The 20,737-nt window shown below is 36.5% G+C and overlaps 2 protein-coding genes across 3 annotated transcripts; one reads left to right on the top strand and one right to left on the bottom strand.

Annotated features, from left to right (window-relative positions):
• Positions 1-177: 177 nt before the first annotated feature.
• Positions 178-4,053, bottom strand: LOC132103125 (cathepsin K-like). Its single transcript, XM_059507967.1, has 8 exons — positions 3,957-4,053; positions 3,268-3,405; positions 2,362-2,484; positions 1,911-2,063; positions 1,437-1,655; positions 788-953; positions 560-668; positions 178-489 (listed from the first exon to the last, which is right to left on the bottom strand). Exons 2-8 carry the CDS (start codon positions 3,397-3,399, stop codon positions 390-392), a joined length of 1,002 nt encoding a protein of 333 aa, XP_059363950.1. The 5' UTR covers positions 3,400-3,405; positions 3,957-4,053; the 3' UTR covers positions 178-389.
• Positions 4,054-8,654: 4,601 nt separating this feature from the next.
• On the top strand, positions 8,655-20,629 carry LOC132103124 (leucine-rich repeat and immunoglobulin-like domain-containing nogo receptor-interacting protein 1). 2 transcript variants are annotated; one of them, XM_059507965.1, is made up of 3 exons: positions 8,655-9,232; positions 16,878-16,985; positions 17,631-20,629. In XM_059507965.1, the coding sequence occupies exon 3, from the start codon at positions 17,643-17,645 to the stop codon at positions 19,455-19,457; it is 1,815 nt and encodes a 604-aa protein (XP_059363948.1). In that variant the 5' UTR covers positions 8,655-9,232; positions 16,878-16,985; positions 17,631-17,642; the 3' UTR covers positions 19,458-20,629. The 2 variants fall into 2 exon arrangements, with proteins under 2 accessions (XP_059363948.1, XP_059363949.1); XM_059507966.1 differs by lacking the exon at positions 8,655-9,232 and adding an exon at positions 14,580-14,882.
• Positions 20,630-20,737: the final 108 nt, after the last annotated feature.

The raw sequence follows: 20,737 nt of genomic DNA, 5'->3' as shown, positions 1-20,737 counted from the left end.
AATATGGTCACACAAAAAAGCTTAATACTCTATATAATCAAAACATCATAAAACAAGTGTGTCAAAGATCAGATCCCACCAGGGGGAAAAAGTTTAACAGACTGTATACACAATATCAAAATCTCCCTTATGAATTTCAAATATTGCAAAAAAAAAAGAAGAAGAAAAAGAAATCGGACTGCTTAATTTGAACGAATTAAGGACAAGACATCTAGAACACAAGAGGAAAATGCACTTAAACTTGTGGTATTCAAATCAACTGCTTCATTTAAAGACTGTTTCCCCAATCATTATTTAATGTTGGAGCACACTGATAGTGATTGAGTCCCTTTTGTCATTGGTCAGCAGTAGACAAGTTTGGTCCCTTGTGAGCTCCGTACTTCCAGCTCTCACATGACAGGGAAACTGGCCAGGCTGGCAATGCCACATGCATTGTTACGGTCACGAGCCATCAGGACGTACCCCTTCTTCCCCCACTCTTCACCCCAACTTCAGGCACAGAAACAAAAATTATTATTTTAATCAATGCTGTGCTCGGTTCCCAGCTAATGTGCCTTACCTGTTCTTCACAATCCAATACTTTTTCCCTTTCGGCGTGACTCCGTAACCAACAGCTAGAACTGCATGGTTGACATCGTCCTTGTTGCAGTTGGGATCAAAGTACACACCTAAAAATGGGTTTTGGACATAGCAGGGATTAAGATTTTAGTCTTATTACTGACCTCCACTTTAAACATTTCAGCAAAACAACAACACCAAAAGACTACGTAGTAGTGATGTCAAGTACCGCTTTTGTAGTACAGGAAGGTGGACTGCATGGCATCTATACCCACTGATACAGGTCCCACCTTTGCCACGGCAGCAGTCAGTGCCTTCTCATTTCCCTCAGGAATCTCTTTATACCTTTTACAACTGGCCGCTCTTGCTGAGCTGTTATAGGCACACTGCTGGTCCTGCATTGGGCAGAAGTGATGAAAACTTGTGACTATCAACATTTTTTTAAAATAATTTCTATGACTTATTTTTCAGTACTATTCTTCACATAGATCTTCTTACCAACTTTCAGCTGGGCCCATCAAATGAACTAAAACAACCAATATCAATACAAAAATATCTTGTCTCAAATCAAGTCATTTTTCCATTAGAGAAGTAGCACTTTGTCACTCATAAAACAATGACCTAAAATAACACCATCAGTGTAACAATGCATTAATGCATTTAGTGCAAAAGCAATGGAAAAATGTCTGCAGTTTATCTGACATAGATTGCTGTTGTGCTCACTGTTTGAAGAGTTTCGAAATGTGAACTAAGTATTGTAAATTTTTCTCATTGGTCATCAAATCGTTGGATGGCTGTGACCTTGTTTATATTTTAACCAAATAACTCTGATACAGTCATTTTTTATTTAATTTGTGTAGTTTTGGATAACTAATTACCATTCCAACATAGGGATAGCTCTCCTCTGAATCAATGCCATGGTTGTCTTTGATGTATCTGAAGGCATTTGTCATATATCCTCCACCACAGCCATCATTGTCAGTCACACAGTCCACCAGGTTTTGAGGACTGAGGTCCACCAGCTGACCTTTGGTCTTCTTCAGCTGACCTTCCAAAGCCCCAACAGAGCTAAAGGCCCAGCATGAGCCGCAAGAACCCTGAGGTGAGCGAGGGAGAAAAACACTTAAATACTGGTGGAGAAATAATCTTGATGGCACTTAAGTACTGTGATAACTATAGTTGGCTTGAAACAACAAATGATACTTAGACGGTATAGATCAAAGTTAGATGGTAACCCTCATTCGGTAGAAATGTGTGTGAAAGCACGTGAGGATAGGATTGGTCATGTAAAAGTTTCTCAGAATGAGGAAATATTGCCACAATATTACTGAAATATTTTGACATTTCCTCACTTGGTTCTTGACAGAGGTTACGTATCCCAGTTTGCGGTAGTCAATTGATTTGGGCAACTTCTCCACTGTGTCCTCAGGCACATATGTGTTAGTTAGGTCCCGGAACATGGGCATTTGAAGTCCCATGACTTTCTCTGCCACTTCTTCTAGTGTCTGCAGAGATATAATCATTAGACAAAAAAAGTAAACAAAAACATTTCCTGATCAACACTCAAAAATGTTATCAGTTTACTTGGATCTTGTTTCATTCATAATAAATATGTTGTTGTTGGAACATTCTTGTTGTCATGTTTACTCCCAAACAAGTTTAGCAAGAATGTGACATCTTAAAGGCACAGAAACACACATATACGGCTGTTTTCCAACATATTAGACTGACAAATGTTTGCAAAACAATGTGTTAAACTTTTTACAGCAGCAAATTATTAGTAGATTGAATTAGGGCACTTACCATATCTCCAAAATGGTTCATGCCCAGATTATAGGTATGAATCCCCAGTTCGTACTCTCTGTTATGGGCCTCAATAAACTGCATGTTCTTCTCCCAAATCGCCCGTCGAATAGACTCTTCATCCTGTCCACCATAAAGCACAGATGTAAACACTTGGCACAAACAATGAGTGATATTGAATGATTTAGGCCAGTGGTTCCCAAACTGTATATAAACCACCAACTGATGATACATTGCATGACACTGGAAAAAGAGGGCTCTTATTTAATCCGGAAACAGTTGTTTGAAGTTAAAAATGTCTACATGGATTTATTTATTATACATGCAACTTTTTGCTTCAAACAGAGTTAATTGAAGGACTGGAGTCATGTTAATTACTCAATGATTATTGTGGTGTTTCTATAAACTGTTTTAACTCATTCGGACGGCACCCATTCACTGCAGAGGATCCATTGATGAGGAAGTGATGTAATGTTAAATTTCTCCAAATCTGTTTCAATGAACAAACAAACTCATACATCTTGAATGGCCTATGGGTAAGTAAGTTTTCAGCAGATTTTCTTTTTTTTTTTGGTTGAACTATTCCTTTAATTAAGATGTATTTATTTTATACTCTAATGCATGGCACCTTTAAGTAAGGATTTAGGTGGAATTTGCACATAATACTTAAAACTCTTTAAAATTAAATAAAAACTAACAGATCCTAAGGTTGTAAGATTTTCTTTCTTTCTCTCTTTATTTTTAATTATTGAGCCGCATTGCATGTAAAAGCACAGCCCTATTATAAAGGGATTTAGCCGTTACATTCCAATCAGTGTAGTCTTTAAAAAAAATACAAGCTACCTTCCCCTCTTTTTTTTAAAGAAACTAAATATTATTGTATTGTCTTTATAGGCTATTACTCACCAGGGCATTGTACTCCCTCTTGTGGGTGAGTTTCCAGTTCTCCCATGCTTCATCGAGTGTGAGGTTCTCCAGAGTGTGAGCTAGTCCACTCCACACCACCACAAGCAGGGTGATTCCAGCAAATGCATGCATTATGCCCTGACAAACAGACCTACAGTCAGAGGTTTAAAGCCACACTGTAAACTATAGAACACCCGTGGCGCTCTTGAAACCATGTTTACCATAAACCACTAACAAGAACAACACCCGCAGACAGTGAAACTTATCACTCTAAAAAAAGCTGGGTTGTTTCAACCCAACTTTGGGTCAAATATGGACTAACCCAACACTTCGGTTCAATTTTTACATAAAATTTTTAACCAAAAAGTTGAGTTAGTCCAAATTTGACCCAAAGTTGGGTTGAAAAACCCCAGAATTTTTTTGAGTGTATTTAGTCAGTTTAGAGAATTGAGGATTAAGTGGTGATTTTTGAAATGTGCTAGAAGAAATTTGCAGTATTATATGTTTTTAAAAAGGTTTCATGAAGAATAAAAAGAAAGCGAAAGTGATTGCAACAAATTTGCACCCACAACTTCAAATTAAATTTTTATAATATTAAAACAGCAATTATAACACGTTACAAATAAACAATGCAAATCATTTACGAGGAGTTAAAAATAAAAACAGTGGTGATGAGGAAACTCATTTACCTGAATTCCAGAAGTTCAGAACAAAAGGTGAATGTTGGTTTGAAACTGGGTTAGTGGACGACCTCTTTATATGCTGGAGTTTTGAGGAAGTTACTCCTGTTGCAGGAAAAGGATGAAGACCCGCTTCATCTGGAATAGTTTAAACACCAGCTCAAAGCGATGATGTCAGGAGTCAGGTTACAGTTTTAGGAAAAGTGGGAAGTTGGGAATAGTGTCCAAGGTCGTGGAAAGAGATTTCTATTTAAAATTAAAATTAAATTAAATTGAGTAAATTTACTAAAACCAACACTACCAACAAGAGAATTTATAATAATAGTTTAGAGATCCTTTGTGTTGTTTTCAGCTTTAAATGATATGAAATTATTTGCATAATAAGGTTACCAAGAAAATTTTTTTGCAAGCAGCAGCAAGAAGTTTCTAAATGCATCGATTATTTTTACATAAACAACCATTAGTTTTACATAATGCATTTGGTGTAACTTTTCCTTCATGTTCCAAAACTGCTTAAATTCTCTCTAACATCTTGGGAATTGCTTAATGATAGTGTTTTTTAATTATTTCCGTTAATTTAGCAGGAGATGGTTTTAGTCACACTAACAAAAGAAACAACCCATCCAGATTTTTAGTGAATTTCTGTTGGGTTCCTGCAAAAAGATGGATGTGATTAAGAGTTTGAAACCTTCTGTGCATTCATCAGCTCACAATTTCAGTTGGTATTTTAGCTGGCGTAAATAGAGGACATGTGACTTCAAACTCACAATTGATTTGATAGTATCAATAATCTTTTTCTATACTTCATTCTCCTGAGGCCATGTTAGCTTGTCATGAACACTTCCGCTTGTTAGTCAACAACCTGAGTTCCCTGTGCAGTGTGTCACTGCATGAGGTCTACTTTAAAATTGTCCCATGATGTCTACTGTATAGGCATGGGGTCAGCACTAAGATATAAATGTATAATGAGGAAAGTCCCCTAGTGTTCATACTATGTGCAGATTACTCACAAACATACAAGCAAATCTATAAATATCACAGGCCAAAAGCAGTACAGCCTGCTGACATGGTGACAAGCCTGAGAAGACTAAATTTAAGAATATATTCAGCTTTTGTTTATTAAAAAAAAAAAAAACCTGTCTCAAAAAATCTTAAAAACTGGAATTAGTTTGTGGAACACAGTTGCTATTAATTACAATTTATTGCATGTTATTCGACAAATGTACAAACTAATCAATAAAAAGATACCCCAGCGCTTCAATACACTTTTTTAAAACTTTTCTTTTTTGTGTGTGTGTAACAAGAAATATACTTCAGATAATTACTGTGCATCTCATTTACTGGAATTTCTTGGTAAAACATGGTTCTCACAGGAATTCATTTGATATTATTACATATTAAACTGCAATACCTAGAAAGAAGGTCTAACTCTGACCCGGATACATTAAATTATTGAATAGTTAAATTGTTGTGAGACTATTTCATACACTAAAGAATTTACATTACAAACAAATGCTTAGATTAACACAAAACACTGCAATGCAATCATATTAACCTGATTAAACATGAAATATTAGGTTTTATTTAGAGTACATAAATTTAGATAGCTCCAGCATGACAAATGTTCAGTTACATTACACAGCAAAAAAAATAATAAAATAAAAAAACTCCTTAACTCCTTAACCCAGCTGGCTAGCAGCAAACTCTACATCTGTTTCTATTACTTTACATTCCACCACAGAGATAAAGAAACCCAGAATGCCTTGCTGCAGTCACATGTCTGCTCCCATGACTGTCACGAGACTTTTGAAACTTTTTTTTACAGTTGATTATTCAGACTGAGAACTAGAGCCATGCATCAAACTTCCCCTTTTTTGTGGGCACTATTGTATATGTCCTATATATACTACCTGTCATAAGTCCGAACACCCTTAAATATCTATTTTTCACATTTTAGTGAAATAATGAAGTCATCAAAACTTTAAATTAACACAAATGTCAGGTGACCAAAAGATGTTTAACAAATCAAGTCTTTATCTAAGCTACTTTAAATAAGCTTGACACTTTCGACTTCTTTCAACCAACCTCATGATGTGCATTCTGGGATGTTTTTTTTTTTAATTATTCAACGTGATTCCATAAGAAAATATTTGCATTTGATCCCAAATGGGCAAATATTTTCATTTAACTTTTTGTTTTTGATTAATATTTTTTATATTTTAATTGTTTAATATTACATTATAGATTTTAATTCTATTCTATTCTATTATGAGTAAAAAAACAGAGCGGCGATGAGGAAACTCAACACTCCATTCATAAATCCCATCACAGGAGCTTTTTCCTGCTTCTCCAGTGCAGCCACCATTCATGCATAGATATTCACATGCTGGGGATTAGAGTTGAGAAACAGAGGCCTGGAAAACTATAAATTAATGCAGTGTGACAAACAGCCTTTGAACAGCAAGAGCACATTCACAATTTCATAACCATCTGCCACATGCACAGGGATCTGAGGGTTTGTGATGGCAGGATTTGACCAATACAAATCAGTGTGCAGCCCATCTTACTCTAAGCCAAAGTCAGTACGGCATTTATTAAGGCAGGTCAAGAGATTGTTGTGTCAGTGGATACAGAGAAAAACAGAGAGAGAAAGAGAGAGAAATATTCAGCTGGGAATGATGTAGTAGATTTCAGAAGGTTGTGCTGGTATACAAGATAAATACTTTTTAAATGTACAACAAACAGCAGTAAGGATATACAATATGGAAAGAAAAAAAAAACTAAAAGCAAATAATCTAAACTGCTGGCTTAACACCAAGACAGGCTCTGCAGAAGTCATGTTAGGAAAGAGAAAAGACTTTGAATGTGAACTAAACATTTAAAGCACTCTCATTTATAAGCTTTTCTAAACACAACAAAGTAATGTACATATGGTACATTCAAAGATATTTTAAGAACTGCTATCTTAAGCTGAACATGCAAACATGCAAGGACAAATAGTTTCTGAAACAAACATGTGCAACACGACAACACACATAGGCATTTTAAACTCTATTCAGCCCCAGTCTTTTATCTCAGTGCCCCTAGAAATATAACTCAGCTCTCCCAAAGTCTGAGGCATTTAAGTTAGACAATTATTATTATTATTATTATTATTATTTGCATAAATAAAGGCATAATATAATATAATATAATATAATATAATATAATATAATATAATATAATATAATATAATATAATATAATATAATATAATATAATATAATATAATATAATATAATATAATATATATCACTGCTGGTAACTAGACTACAGAGCAATAAAAAGACAAAGGTTTTGGCAAAATAGGCCAGTCTTGCTGTTTTTTTACTTTTGTGAAGTTTAAAGAACTAACAGCTACTAAATGAGGATAAAGGTGAATGTTTCCTATATTAGAGACATTTCTGCTCTCAGTCCCTTTCTTTATTTGAAATGTTTTCCCTCTAGTGGCCAGATTTAATTAAAATCCTACTGGCAATGTGGAGTGTGTCACTGTTCTCCTAAACTAATAATGTATGATATTCCAGTGCAAGTATCTCTGTTTCAACTGGACTTGCACTATACAGTTGTAACAGAAGTAAATAACCATGTGGAAATGAGTCTGTTGCCATTAGGGAACATCCTTATGATGTATGTCAGCAAATGTAGACAGTGTCTAAGGCAAGACCTGTCTGATTCATTGTTTTTGAGACTAAATATCACACCTGTTATTCATTTGTACATTGGTGACAGAATTTATTTGTGGTTCATTGGGTGCAGTATCTGTCCCCCTCACACAAAAAGGGAATAAGATAAAACATGACTTATCATTTTACGTTAATAGTGCTGGTTACTGTTGTGTGATGCCCAACTTCAGGCACTTAAGTAATTTAAGAATATATGTAGTCTGAATGTTAGTGATTGTGTAGCTTTTTCATTCTGGCATGAAGGCTAAAATAGCTGCCACAGTCTGTTTAACCACCGAGATGTTTTAACACAAGTTATATAACATTGTTGTCTCAGACGTGAAACTTTGTATATTATAAAATAAAGGTGAATGGCTACAGTTCTTAAATATGATTTAATAAAAGCTATTTAAGTCCAGCAGTATTCTTTGGAGATCTGAACGTGGTCAGCATTTTAGAGGATCTTGCAGGCCATCTGAAAAGCCTCATGGAAAACAAATTGCATCTTAATTGCATTGTGTTAGCCGACACTGTAAAAAATGTTAACAAAAAAAAAAAGAAAAAAAAAATCCTACAGGAAAAAACTGAAAAGTTTAATGTCGCTGGGGTTTATTTTTGTAGCAATAGCCAAAAAAAAAAAATAAAAAAAAATAATTCCTTGTGTCAAAATTGTCGATTTTTCTTTTATCCCAAAATCATTAGGTTAAGTAAAGATCATGAATATATTTTTTTGTACATTACCGTAAATATATCAAATCTTTGTTATAGCATGAGCTATTTATTAACTTTCATGGAGATTTTTTAATGACTTTTTATGGCTAATTCTGTGCCATTTCGTAACTCTTGTAATATTGTTACTGTATTTTCATGGTAAAGTTCGGACAACCACATAGCTACATCATTTACCTTATATAGATCAATTAAAAAAAATACATGGTCAAAAAATAAAGTTCTCTTTTCGACAAAAACAGTGCAATAATAGCCAGTTTACCACAAAAAAGGCACGTTTATTTTAACAGTCTTTGTATCGTATAAATCGACTGAAGCAAACGTGTCCTTTGAGATGTTTTCTTCCATCTACAACAAGCCACGAGTTTCACTCAAGCAACCATCTGCTGTTTTACCTAAATCCGGAGATTTGGCCAAGCCGCGCAAATATCTGTCATTCTCCCAGAGTGCCCTCACGAGGTCTTATCCTTCACTTTACTCTGCTGAATAGACCAGTAAACACCGCTTTGCTCTCTGAAACCGCTGGGGTCTGGATGTTCAGTAGCCTGCTGAAACGGGCAGGTGGCGAGTTGGAAGTTAGAGGATCGAGTGCAGAGGAGCGTCAGAGCGGAGAACAGCCAACCTAAATTAAGCTTACAATTATCCTACTAGACCCTAGAGGGATGTGTCGCTACAGAAGGAATTAATGAAGGAGCAAAGCGATTAAAAACATTCGGGTCTTGTCTCAAGACATGCTCGTCTTCTTTCTGAGCACGATGTTAAGGAATGTTGTGCAGAAGTGAGGAACTGCGAATCGAGATTGGAGAGCTATGACATCACTGCCATGAATATATCGTGAGGGAAGCGGCTGCGGGTGAGTTCCGCTTTGTTTTTTATTCAGATATAGGTAGGCTATATCCTACTTATATATTCAAAACGATGTTTGTTTGGAGTTCTTCAGAGTTACGAGTAATTTGGAAGAAACTCCTTTTGAAACTCGTTTGACTTAGGCTATTACATAGATGTCAAAACATATGTTGTATATTAAATGTAAATATATGAAATTTTATTTTAAAGTAAACAACAGACTGAAGAAAAAATATTATTAAAAGAATTTGCCCAAAATATCAGCTATTCGGTTAAACTGGAATAGGAAAGCATTGATTTGACTAGATAGATAGATGGATGAATGGATGGATTTGTTAACTCATTCATTGTTTTTCATTGATGGATTGACAGACTAATTTATAGAGTGTGGATCATACTCATTGACTCATGGATAGAAAGAAAAACAGACAGACTGATTGATTGATTGATTGATTAAATGATTGATTGATTGATTGATTGATTAGTAGACAGAGCAATTGATGGAGCATCAGTTAGGCTTATCAATACTAGATAGATAGATATATAGATAGATAGATAGATAGATAGATAGATAGATAGATAGATAGATAGATAGATAGATAGACTGACAGATAGACAGATAGATGGATAGACCGATGTTTTGACTGATTAATGCATTTTCATTAATTGTTAGACAAACTAATTGATAAGCATCGATTAGAGTCATTGACTCATCTATAGATAGATAGATACGTTTCTTTGTTCGTTGAAACCCACTTGACAGGGCCATGAGGCACATGACTTTGAATGCCTTCCTTTTGGAAGTCAAATATACAACTAAATATAGTATTCAGGATGTCAGTGGTCAGCTCATACTGTGTGCACCAGATGTGTTCAGCTTTCTGTCTCAGGTTGCACAGTCACTGAGGCATTTGGAGGCACCTGGCAGTCATAGATGTCTTAGTTAGCACTAATCAATCTGTGCAAGTTCTCGCTAATGAGATTTCCAACAGCATCCTGCATGAGCCAGCGCTAAAGGAGCGCAAGGTTTGGGGCCGGTCCAGGTGAGCACTTTAATCAGAAGAGTTGTAATGCACAGCAGGTCCTGATTTATCACCAGTTGATGGGGCAAAACCACTTACTTGATCACTGGTATGTTTTGCTTGGTCACTCGACATTCTCATCACGCCCTCATATGTATCGGCATGTGATTTATGAGGTCTGCCACAATGAGATCAGTTTAGAGCAGGGTTTAATATCACTGAACAGGTGCAGATGCCCTGTTTTGAACGGTTTTGTCTTTTTAATAAAGCACAGCAGTTACATATGGACTAAATTTGGGGCCTCTATAAGTCTGCCTCACATTCTGAGCATCATCCTGGTTCTTCGTGTAATCCTGCTGCCCTAAAATGGATCTATTTAGGACTGTTTAAACACTAAACTATCCAGGGCACCATATGACCCTGCTAATGGGTGTCCTGTATTACAGTTGTACAACACGCAGCAGGATGCAGAGGTCTCACTGGGGAAATTTCCCAATCAACCAGACCTATCTTTTAACTAAACAATAGCTGTTTTTCCCGTAAGAGTGGTTCATTTAAAAGCTGGATCTGTGACCCTGGATTGGAGGCAATCTGTTAACACGACTGGGTTGCAATCTCGATTGATGGATTAAAATCTATGGACGTCTAATATATACATAAATTAAACAGATTCTGTGGTTTTCACAGATGACATATGAGCCTAAACCAAGTCCATATGTGTGACCTCTTTACAATTACACTAAAAATCAATGGACTCAGACTTGATTTATACTCTGTTCTTCAAGACAAGTGTATCACTAGAATGAAATCTGAATCCGGGCCTTCACAAACAAATTGTCTCCGTCCCACCAGCATACTTACTGAATTGCAGATGCTTTTGATTCTGCATGTTTCTTCAAAGGTTTATATTATACAGCAAATGTGCAAATGTTTGTCACCCATTGTCCAAAAATGCCTAAAATTAACAATGAACTTGAGCACATGTGCAATGACCCAATTACATTAATGCATTCAGTTTAGCCTGAGGTGACCTTACTTGTGTGTCATTGAAAAGTTCTGTTAAAGTCAGTTTAAACCACTGATACACGTACGTGTGCTGCTTTCTGGCAGGAAGTAGGAACATGTGAGATGATATCATCTTTCCAAACCTATTTTTCTTTTGCATTACATTAGAATCTCTTTGGGGTACATAATATACATGCACTGACTAGTGACCAGCACAAAGCTGAATTATGAAAGCTGAAAATCTGTCCTTCAGACTGTTGTGATCTTAACCCAGCGTGACCTCTCTTAGCTGCTCCTCATAATCATGAAAAACAGAGAAGCATGAATATTCATATTTGTTTGTTCAAGTAAAATATAAACAACATGTACAAAATATTAGATACTCTTTTCTAATACTTACAGCCATTACTTGTCTATAATTTACTACATTTTATTTCTGCTTTCTGTCATAAAACGGAATAATGTTCATACAACAGTAGTAAGTTTGAGTTTGTTTCATCATCAGAAAAGATTAAGCATTACATCACTTGCTCACCAATGGATTCAACTGCAGTGAATGGGTGCCGTCAGATTGGGAGTTCAAACAAAAACATCACAATAATCCACAGGTAATCCACACCACTCCTGTTAATCAATGAATGTCTTGTGAAGCAAAAAGCAGTGTGTTCATAATAAACAAATTCATCAAGACATTTTTAACTTCAAACTTTCACAAGCTTCTGGCTAAAATACAAGTCCTCTATCCATAATATTGCTTTCTCAAGTAAAACAAAAAAAAGTTGACTCATCTGAATCAGGAGAGAAATATGCACAGACCAAACACAATTGAAAACAGTTCTAAATGAATAAGCTGATGATTTTGATGTGAGAGAATAACAGGAGAATGCAATTCTTTACTGTATAAAGGATTATTATGGATTGTGGACTTGGCCTGAGAAAAAACTTTCAGCAAATTTTCAATTTTGGGTGTACTTTGTCTTTAAGATAATTTAGATGTTATGGTTGGTAACAGAATCCACTACTGTTTTGTCCAAATAAATAAAAACTGAAATCAATGCTACAAGTGTATTTAGGCATCACAAATGTATAATGTATATCATAAAAAAACAGATATCCATTTTCTGATATGCTAAAGCTTTCATTTAAACATTTTATAAAATTAGTAATAGCGTTAGATAATGGGAAGTATAATCTAAATGTAAAAACAAATGCACATTTAAATATTAAGTATTCACACCTTTGTCTTCCACATCTTCCTCTCACACTCCTTTAAAGTAAAGCAGCAAAATCAGTCACACTTCAAAAGAAAGCTGAGACTATAAATGCATGTATTATAATGCTACAAATGCAGTCACACAACAGAGTTGTTTTTAAACTCTTTATCCTTATCGCTTTAAGCTAAGTTGGATTACAGAAGGATGAGCAGAAGCGTCTTGTAAATTCACTGTGGGCTTGAAATACAAGCGCTTTGAGGAAGCATCTGTGGTTTGTGCATCCAAGTGTGAACCTCACCTTCTCTGTTGCATGTATTTTTCTGTTCCCCGGGCAAGCTCAAAGGGAACAAATACTTCATGTCCAGAAGATCTGTCATCATATCCCATGGTTTCAGAAAGCTTTTAATATGTGTGTTCATTCACATGGCTGCATTCTGTGGCATGGTGGAGGGCAAAGATCCATAAACAGCCTCTTTCTCACTCAGTTGCAATTGTTGCTGTGAAGAATTGATGTGAGAAATTCTAATTGGAGATTGGAGAGTGGGTCTGGGTAGTTTTCACCCGGCTGGGACGAGAATAGCACAAGTGAAGTACATTCCCTGGATACACTTAGAGGTTAGAGATCACCTTAAATATGCAGGTCAGAGACCTCTGATGTTGTCACTGAAGAGTTCCTGCAATTTTAGACACCGTTAGTGTAAGACAAGTCAAAATAAGGATGAATATATAATCTCTTTTGGGTTTGGCTGCCATTTTGTGAATATCCTGTAATGTTAAATATTAATTTCAAACAGTCTGGGTCCCCTCATCTGTTTGCTCGGCACATCTCGGCACATCCCTACCATGAAGATTTTTGCACAAAAAAATAAAAAACAGTTAAAGCTCAATAGTACTTCTTTTAGGACTGTTATAAGCACATTTGCACAACTGGAGACAGTGAAGTGCAAATTGGAGTCAGTCTGCAGAGGCTTTAAGTGTTGTGGTTTTCTAATGGAGTCAGGGGAACAGATACAGCAGCAGAGGAAAGGTTTTGCTCCCCTGTTATTCTACCTGGCAAAGGTCCATGTCATTTACTGTAACCTAATGAAGCCTGTCTGACTCTAATGAGTTTTGATTGTTGATGTGAAAGTATGAAAGTCAGGCCCAATATGAGAAAACAGCGCATTATGTGTGTGTGTTCAGCTTAGTGAAGGCCGGCTAACTGTGATGACATTGTATCAGATCAACAAGGGCACACTCTTTGGCGGAGTGTTGTTTGTTAGATAAGAGCATTGCCAAAGCTGGTATAAACAGTGGTGCTAGCTGATTATGCAAAATTTTTACTAAGAGGCTTCTTCTTGAGTTTGGGTCATAAATTGTACATTTGACAGATATTGAAAAAATAAAACTATATCCCCTGGTTTCACAGACAGGGCTTAAGACTAGTCCTAGACTAAAATGTAAGTCTGAGCTGTTTCCACTGAAATAAACTTGCACTGACTGATCTTAAAATCAGATCTTAGTCTAAGCCCTGTCTGTGAAACCGGGCCTAAATGTATTAAAATAAATAGTAATTTAAAATTCTGTATTATCACACAAATATGATTGATCATATTTATATTTTACATTTTATAATATATGAAATATATATAAAATACTTTCAGAGAAATGCCAAAAATATAAATAGACATTATATTTTTATATTAATATATAAAATATATACAAATACAGTACAGAGAGAAAAGAAGAAAAGAGAAAGAAAATGAAAAATACAAAAAATGTAGAAACAAATTTGAACAGAACAAGAAAATTACGTTCAGTTGACTGCAACCTCAAAGTAAGCTGTTGAGATGTTTCAACATTAAAATCATAGCATCAATATATATATATATATATATATATATATATATATATTGATAGATAGATAGATATTCTTTAATTAAAGAACAGCTTAGTTGTCAGACAGTGTGAAATGTTATAGGCAAGCAGCAAGACACAGAGCACGAGTATTGTCACCTCCATGTCCAGATCTCGTACACCTGCTGCACTATGTCTTTCACAAGTCGACAGAGAGGGATTCACAGCTTTAATTTGTGTAAGCCAGGCTCACTGTGGTGTGGAAAACCAATATGGTGTCAAAACAGCCAAGCCAGGATTGACTCTCTCTCCCTCCTTTCGCTAGATACAGCATTATGAGTCAGTTTATTTGGCCAATATAAGGCCTTTGTGTAGAGACAGGGGACGACTCTAGACTCAGGGAAACAAGTCAACCTCATTTTATGTGGTTTCAGCAGGGACAAGTAAAAAATAAAAGCTTTTTGCGTAAACCGGAGATGTGAGAAACGCAGACCCATGTGAATAGGCTATAATAAGCAAGCAGGCAGTGGGAGATGTGTAATGCAGGACTGGATTAATTGAGATCATTTGTCACGACAAGGTAGGAGTTTATACCCATTTTGTTTCATTCATTAGTATGCAAAGGACTGCAGGAAATGTTTACAAATTCAATACAAAAACTATGATTTATTAAGCAATTTAATTTAATTTTAACTTTAATTTTTTATGCATTTAAAAACAGGTCTGCTAATGTGGTTCATTTACAGTAGTCAGCTTTTGAAGTGGATCCTAAGTTGTCCTAAAACCTAAAACCAAAATGCGTTCGAGTCTAAGGACAATTTTGAGTAACTTTTTTGATCCACCTCAAATGTTGATTGCTACAGAAATGTAATTTATAACTAAGAAAAGTGTTATAATTTGATCCTGCTGTTGTTTTTGTATTCACTGCTACTTTCCAAAATGGTGTTTAAAGCTCTCTCTCTCTCTTTATTGATCTGTTCACCATTCCTGAGGTTTATATGTTAAGTGTTAGGGCTGTTTACCTATAATAATAAATTGAAGTGAATCATCTTTATGGTCCTATTTTTTTCTGACTTAAAAGCAAAGTGACATGCTATTTTTTGCTTTAGAGGTAAGCTTTTTACTTTTTAAATAAATAAAAACTGTGTGTGATGATAAATGAATGATTCCTGTGCTATTGTCTTTAGCAGATGCTAGAGACATTTAAGATTCACTGAACAAACAAATCAAATTAGACTAAATTACTGAGTACTTGTTGAAAGAACAAATCTCAGTCTCAGACATCTCAGTCCATCACATTGCCTTGATTTGAACTTTTTCAGTGCAGTGCAACCAAAGCTAAATATCTTAGTTTGTAAGGTTGTGTTGCTACTGTATAAGTAATTTTTTATGGTGCTATTTTCTGAATCAGAATCAGAAGTTTCAGAACGGAGCAATTTTTTACATAATTCAGTGCATGAATGTTCAAATCTTACTCCTGGTTCAGTGTGTATGCTGAATTTATTTATATCAAAGCCTGTTTCTGCCTAAATAAATAAATAAATAAATGTTATTTGCAAGTTTTTATCTCACCATTCTGACTTAGCTATAATTATATATATTAGTTTACATTAGTTAGAATTCTGAGTTATATCTTGCTATTCTGTTTTTATTTCTCCCACATAATTGAGCAGTCCACTGTTCTGTTCTGTTCTGTTCTGTTGAATGTCTGATGTCTTTTGGCTCAGCTTTGTCCATTAAACTGAACGTCTGTCCATGCTGGGCTTGTAATTCCTAATTTGTTTCTACACCTGTGCACCTGCATCTGTCACAGGGTCTGGGTTGTGTCCCTGGGTTTCCACTAGATGTCCCCCTTTCTCACGGTGTCTGTCACCTTATCACTTCCTGTTCCCTTATTTGGTCACCTTCCTCCTTGTTAGTAATTGATTGTTCCCCACCTGTCTCCTGTTCCCTCATTATCCTTCTGTGTATTTATACCCGGTCTGTCTGAGTCTGTGTGACGGAGTCCTTGTTTAATGTTAAATGTTAATTCATGTCCTTGCCTTGCCTTGCCTTGCCTTGCCTTGCCTTGCCTTGCCTTGCCTTGCCTTGCCTTGCCTTGCCTTGCCTTGTCTTCGTGTTTTGTTTATGTTTGGATTTGTTGGATATCGACCCCTGCCTGGACTGTTTATTCTTTGGATTGCCCCTTTAATAAAGTCACATACCTGCACTTGGATCTCTCCGTGTTTCTTGAACCATCAGACGTGACAGCATCCTGTGACATGAGGTTAAGCTGGACTGTAGTGAAAGTGCCCTGCACACCTGTCATCTCACATCAGAGAGCTGGAGGGAAATAAGCGTGTTGCTATGTAGCTTTCACATGTCTCATAATCTTTATTTACCTAATGACTGCGCATACAATCTGCAGACATTCCGCTGTTGTCCATCATCAGAAATGGATGAAAAGCTGTTTTACAACTTCAGCTGTGCCTGGATCAATCAGTCTGTCTAAAATCAAGAGGATTAAAGAGATTGTTAGAACAAATCATCATAGCACAGTCTGAATAATTTTTCTGTTTCTTCTCTCTGGTTTTAGGCTTTTGGAAGTGTGACGTCTAAATGTATCTTCAACAAACACAGAGCCCAACATAGATACCGACCTGAAAACATTGGTTATGAGAACTGGCACTATAAAAGTCCCTTGGTAAGCAGTCCCTTGGTAAACTAGACTTAAAAATAGTTATGGGGAAAGCAACTAAGTTTGTCTTCTGATTCAATTATTTAACATCTATAGCTTTTGAAAATGCTTCTTGTATATGTTGATTATTGCTTAGAACTACTTAGTACTGTTCCACTATAATTATTTAAAGATGCATGTGGGTCAATGACAAAACACTCATTTGTCCATATCTATTAATGTATTAAAAACTACATAATTGCTAATGAATCACATACATACAATGTTACATACAGTTACAATGAATTTCATTTTGGAGGGAATAGGTAATAAAGTCAGGAATGTCAAACTGTTGTATCATAACTAATAAAAAGAATGAAAAGAAAACTTTTAGTACTTTGGCGTAATCTTTTTTTATGTTTATAAAATATAAAAAAAACCTGCCTCTCTACCTATATAATTATTTAAAAAGATACTTTTTAACTTTGTGAAATTTATTTAAAAACTTAAAAAATACACTCACATGTAGATTGTAAACTGAAACTTGAAAATAAGAGTTTTTTAAAACCATATGAAACCAATAAGAATACAAAGATTACATTTATATGAACTTCTTCCTCATATCTGACACGTCATTGACCATTTTTCTCTCTTTTTTTTTTTTTTTTGCAGGAAGGAGGTAAGATGTTCATGGATCTGTGTGGCCAGTGGGGTGCATGGACAGTCCTGCTGTTGTGGTGCATAAACCAATCGGCTGCTGACCTCACCTGCCCGCAGAAATGCACTTGTTACCATGACACTTTGGAGGTAAACTGCTCCTCAAGACACCTGACGGGTGTGCCTGAGGGGTTACCAAGCAATGCCAAACGCTTAGATCTTTCAAGAAACCAGCTGAAAATACTGGCCAGGCGCCAGTTCTCCAGTCTGTCAAAGCTAGAGGACCTGGACCTGAGTGAGAACACAATCTCTATGATTGAGGTGGAAACATTTCAGGGGCTAAAAAACCTGCGATACTTGAGGATTAAGAACAACCGTCTCAAGATCCTCCCGGTTGGGGTCTTCTCCGGCCTCTCCAGCCTTCTACGTCTAGATATCAGTGAGAATGAGATCCTGGTTTTTCTGGATTACACATTCCGGGACATGATTAATTTACAGCAGCTTGATGCAGGAGAAAACGACCTGGTGTTTATCTCGCAACGGGCGTTTGTTGGGCTTCTGGCATTGAAGGAGCTGAACGTGGACCGCAGCAATTTGACCTCAATCCCCACCGAGGCTCTGTCGCAACTTCAGAACTTGACAAAGCTGCGCCTGCGCAAGCTCACCATAAGCGTACTGCCCAACAACGCTTTTCGCCGACTGCACCAGCTGCGCACTTTGCAGATCCTGCACTGGCCTTCTCTCGACACGTTGAATAGCAACAGCTTGGTTGGTCTGAACCTCACCACCTTAATTTTAAGCAACTGCAACCTTAGCGCCGTACCTTATGCTGCCCTGCGTCCTCTCACCTACCTGCAGTACCTTGACTTGTCCTACAACCCCATTACCTCCATACAGGGCAACCACCTTGTGGAGCTTTTGCGGCTCCAAGAGTTGCACTTGGTAGGTGGGAACCTGCTACGTATTGAGCCGGGTGCCTTCAGGGGTCTGGTCCACTTTCGTCTGCTCAATGTGTCCTCGAATCGTCTGTCCACATTGGAAGAAAGCGTCTTCCACTCTGTAGGGAACTTGCAGACACTGAGGCTGGACCGAAACCCATTGGCTTGTGACTGCAGGCTACTCTGGGTCATGCGACGTCGGCGACGGCTGGATTTCGATGGTCGCCAACCCACCTGTTCACCTCCAAATCAGCACAAGAAGGCATTTCGTGATTTTTCAGAGGCTGATCTCACGGTTGTATTTACTTGCAGACAAGCGCAGATACTGAACCGCCAGCAGCAGGATGCGAGTGTGGTGGAGGGCATGAGTGTACGGTTTGACTGCAAAGCAGACGGCTATCCATCGCCTTCTATTACTTGGCTGTCAGCCCAGCAGACTGCACTGAGCTCTGTCGGGAGAGTACGAGTGCTTGCTAACGGGAGCTTGGAGGTGCGTTACACCCAAGTACAGGACAGTGGAACGTATCTATGTACTGCATCTAATGCAGCAGGTAACGACAGCATCTCCATGAGTCTGCAAGTGGAGGGGCTTCCACAAAACCGCACAGCATCGTATTTCTCAGACAAGGGATGGATGGAAACTTCATTACCTCCTTCTACCAACTCCTCCGCACGGGTGTCGAGTCCTTACCCTTTTGATGCTAAAACACTCATCATTGCTACCACCATGGGTTTTCTTTCTTTCCTCAGCTCTGTGGCGATCTGTTTTGTATTTATGTTCTTTTGGAGCCAGAGCAAAGGTCAGATAAAACACACTGCCAATATAGACTTTGTGCCACGGTCATCCATGGGTGGAGGTGGAGATGGTGGGGACACTGGGAGATTCACAATGAAGCTTATTTGAGCTGAAATAGAGAATTCATGGTCATGGTTCAAATTAGTTGAGCCTTTAAAACTGTAGTAAATCTCAAAGTGGAGCAACTGCTCATACATAATGCAGATAAAGCCTTATGATAACATAAGTCTGATTGACATCAATGTAAGTAGGTAACTTACTTCTCCACTAAAATGTTATTATTATAAAGAGTTAAGGTAGCCACTATAATCGGTAATAAAGTCTGTAAGATTGCTGAGCAATGCCACAATCTGAAGACAAGCAAACAACAAATATGCTTATAGTCTGATAGTAATAATTCATTTTCAAAAATGTATAATAAATAAATGTAAAAAGAAAATAAATAATTTGTATTTAATATGAACTAGTATTAATAGTAAACTATTTAAAATAGTTTTAAAATGCAATGCATTAATATAATATAGTGTAAAGAAATTATTTGAATAATAGTCCACAATAAAATAATTAAATAACTGTTGGATATTTTTGTGGTGTGCCCTTGATTTGGTGTGTTACTGCTTGATTTTTTAAGGCTCATGGCTCTTAGTATAATGAATAAAATCTCTTCCTTTGTGAGGGCTCTGGTACAGATAGCCTTTAGAGACATTAATTTCACTGCCAAATTAAACCGGAGCAAGCAATGCGATGATGCATTTGACAACACCTACAATGCAGTTGTAGATTTTTTTACTTTTTGTTGCACAAATGTATAACCCACAGAATTATGTATGTTGCTGTAGAAGTCTTAACAGCCTATGAACGCCTATTGTAGTTTGTAGCATTACAACACAAAATTAGTAAACTAATACTTTTTAAAAAGTGAAGGATTTTAAATGGATAAGTTAATGATTGAATGCATTACTGTATTAACATATAGTGTGTCATATTGTACATTACAGCTGCTATTATTATAGGTTGCAGTAAGATTACAAACATTCTGCAGGGTCATTCAGAAATGTCTTTTGTGACACTTTTTGTCTTCAGTTTTTTAACAACATCAAGTGATGTGGCTAGGCACAAATGTCATGACGACACATGGTTATTTACCTAAGATGCTTTGCAATTTATGTAATGTATATAAGATATATTTCCAAATTTGGATTTTTTTGCTAATGCATTTGTAAGTTATCATATTTTGCATTGGATAATTAAAGACTATGCGAGTCTGCTTGTTCAGAAAACCATCTTGTCTTGCTATCTTTACTCCATAGTGTTCCATTTTAAACCTCCTCATTAAAAATTCAAATTCATTTCTAGGTAAAATTAATTTGAGTCCTGAAAGTCTGAAC

This window comes from Carassius carassius, chromosome 24 (assembly GCF_963082965.1).
Source record: "Carassius carassius chromosome 24, fCarCar2.1, whole genome shotgun sequence".
NCBI lineage: Eukaryota > Metazoa > Chordata > Actinopteri > Cypriniformes > Cyprinidae > Carassius > Carassius carassius.
The sequence above is the reverse complement of the archived record's forward strand: the minus strand, read 5'-3'. Positions and strand labels throughout refer to the sequence as shown.

Excerpts from the sequence above, each read along its gene's own strand:
- LOC132103125 (XM_059507967.1), bottom strand. The coding sequence starts at position 3,399 with ATGCATGCATTTGCTGGAATCACCCTGCTTGTGGTGGTGTGGAGTGGA. Across the intron at positions 2,064-2,361 it reads TGAACCATTTTGGAGATATG|ACACTAGAAGAAGTGGCAGA; the intron begins GTAAGTGCCCTA and ends ATATCTCTGCAG. Across the intron at positions 490-559 it reads TATTGGATTGTGAAGAACAG|TTGGGGTGAAGAGTGGGGGA; the intron begins GTAAGGCACATT and ends CTGTGCCTGAAG.
- LOC132103124 (XM_059507965.1), top strand. The coding sequence starts at position 17,643 with ATGTTCATGGATCTGTGTGGCCAGTGGGGTGCATGGACAGTCCTGCTG.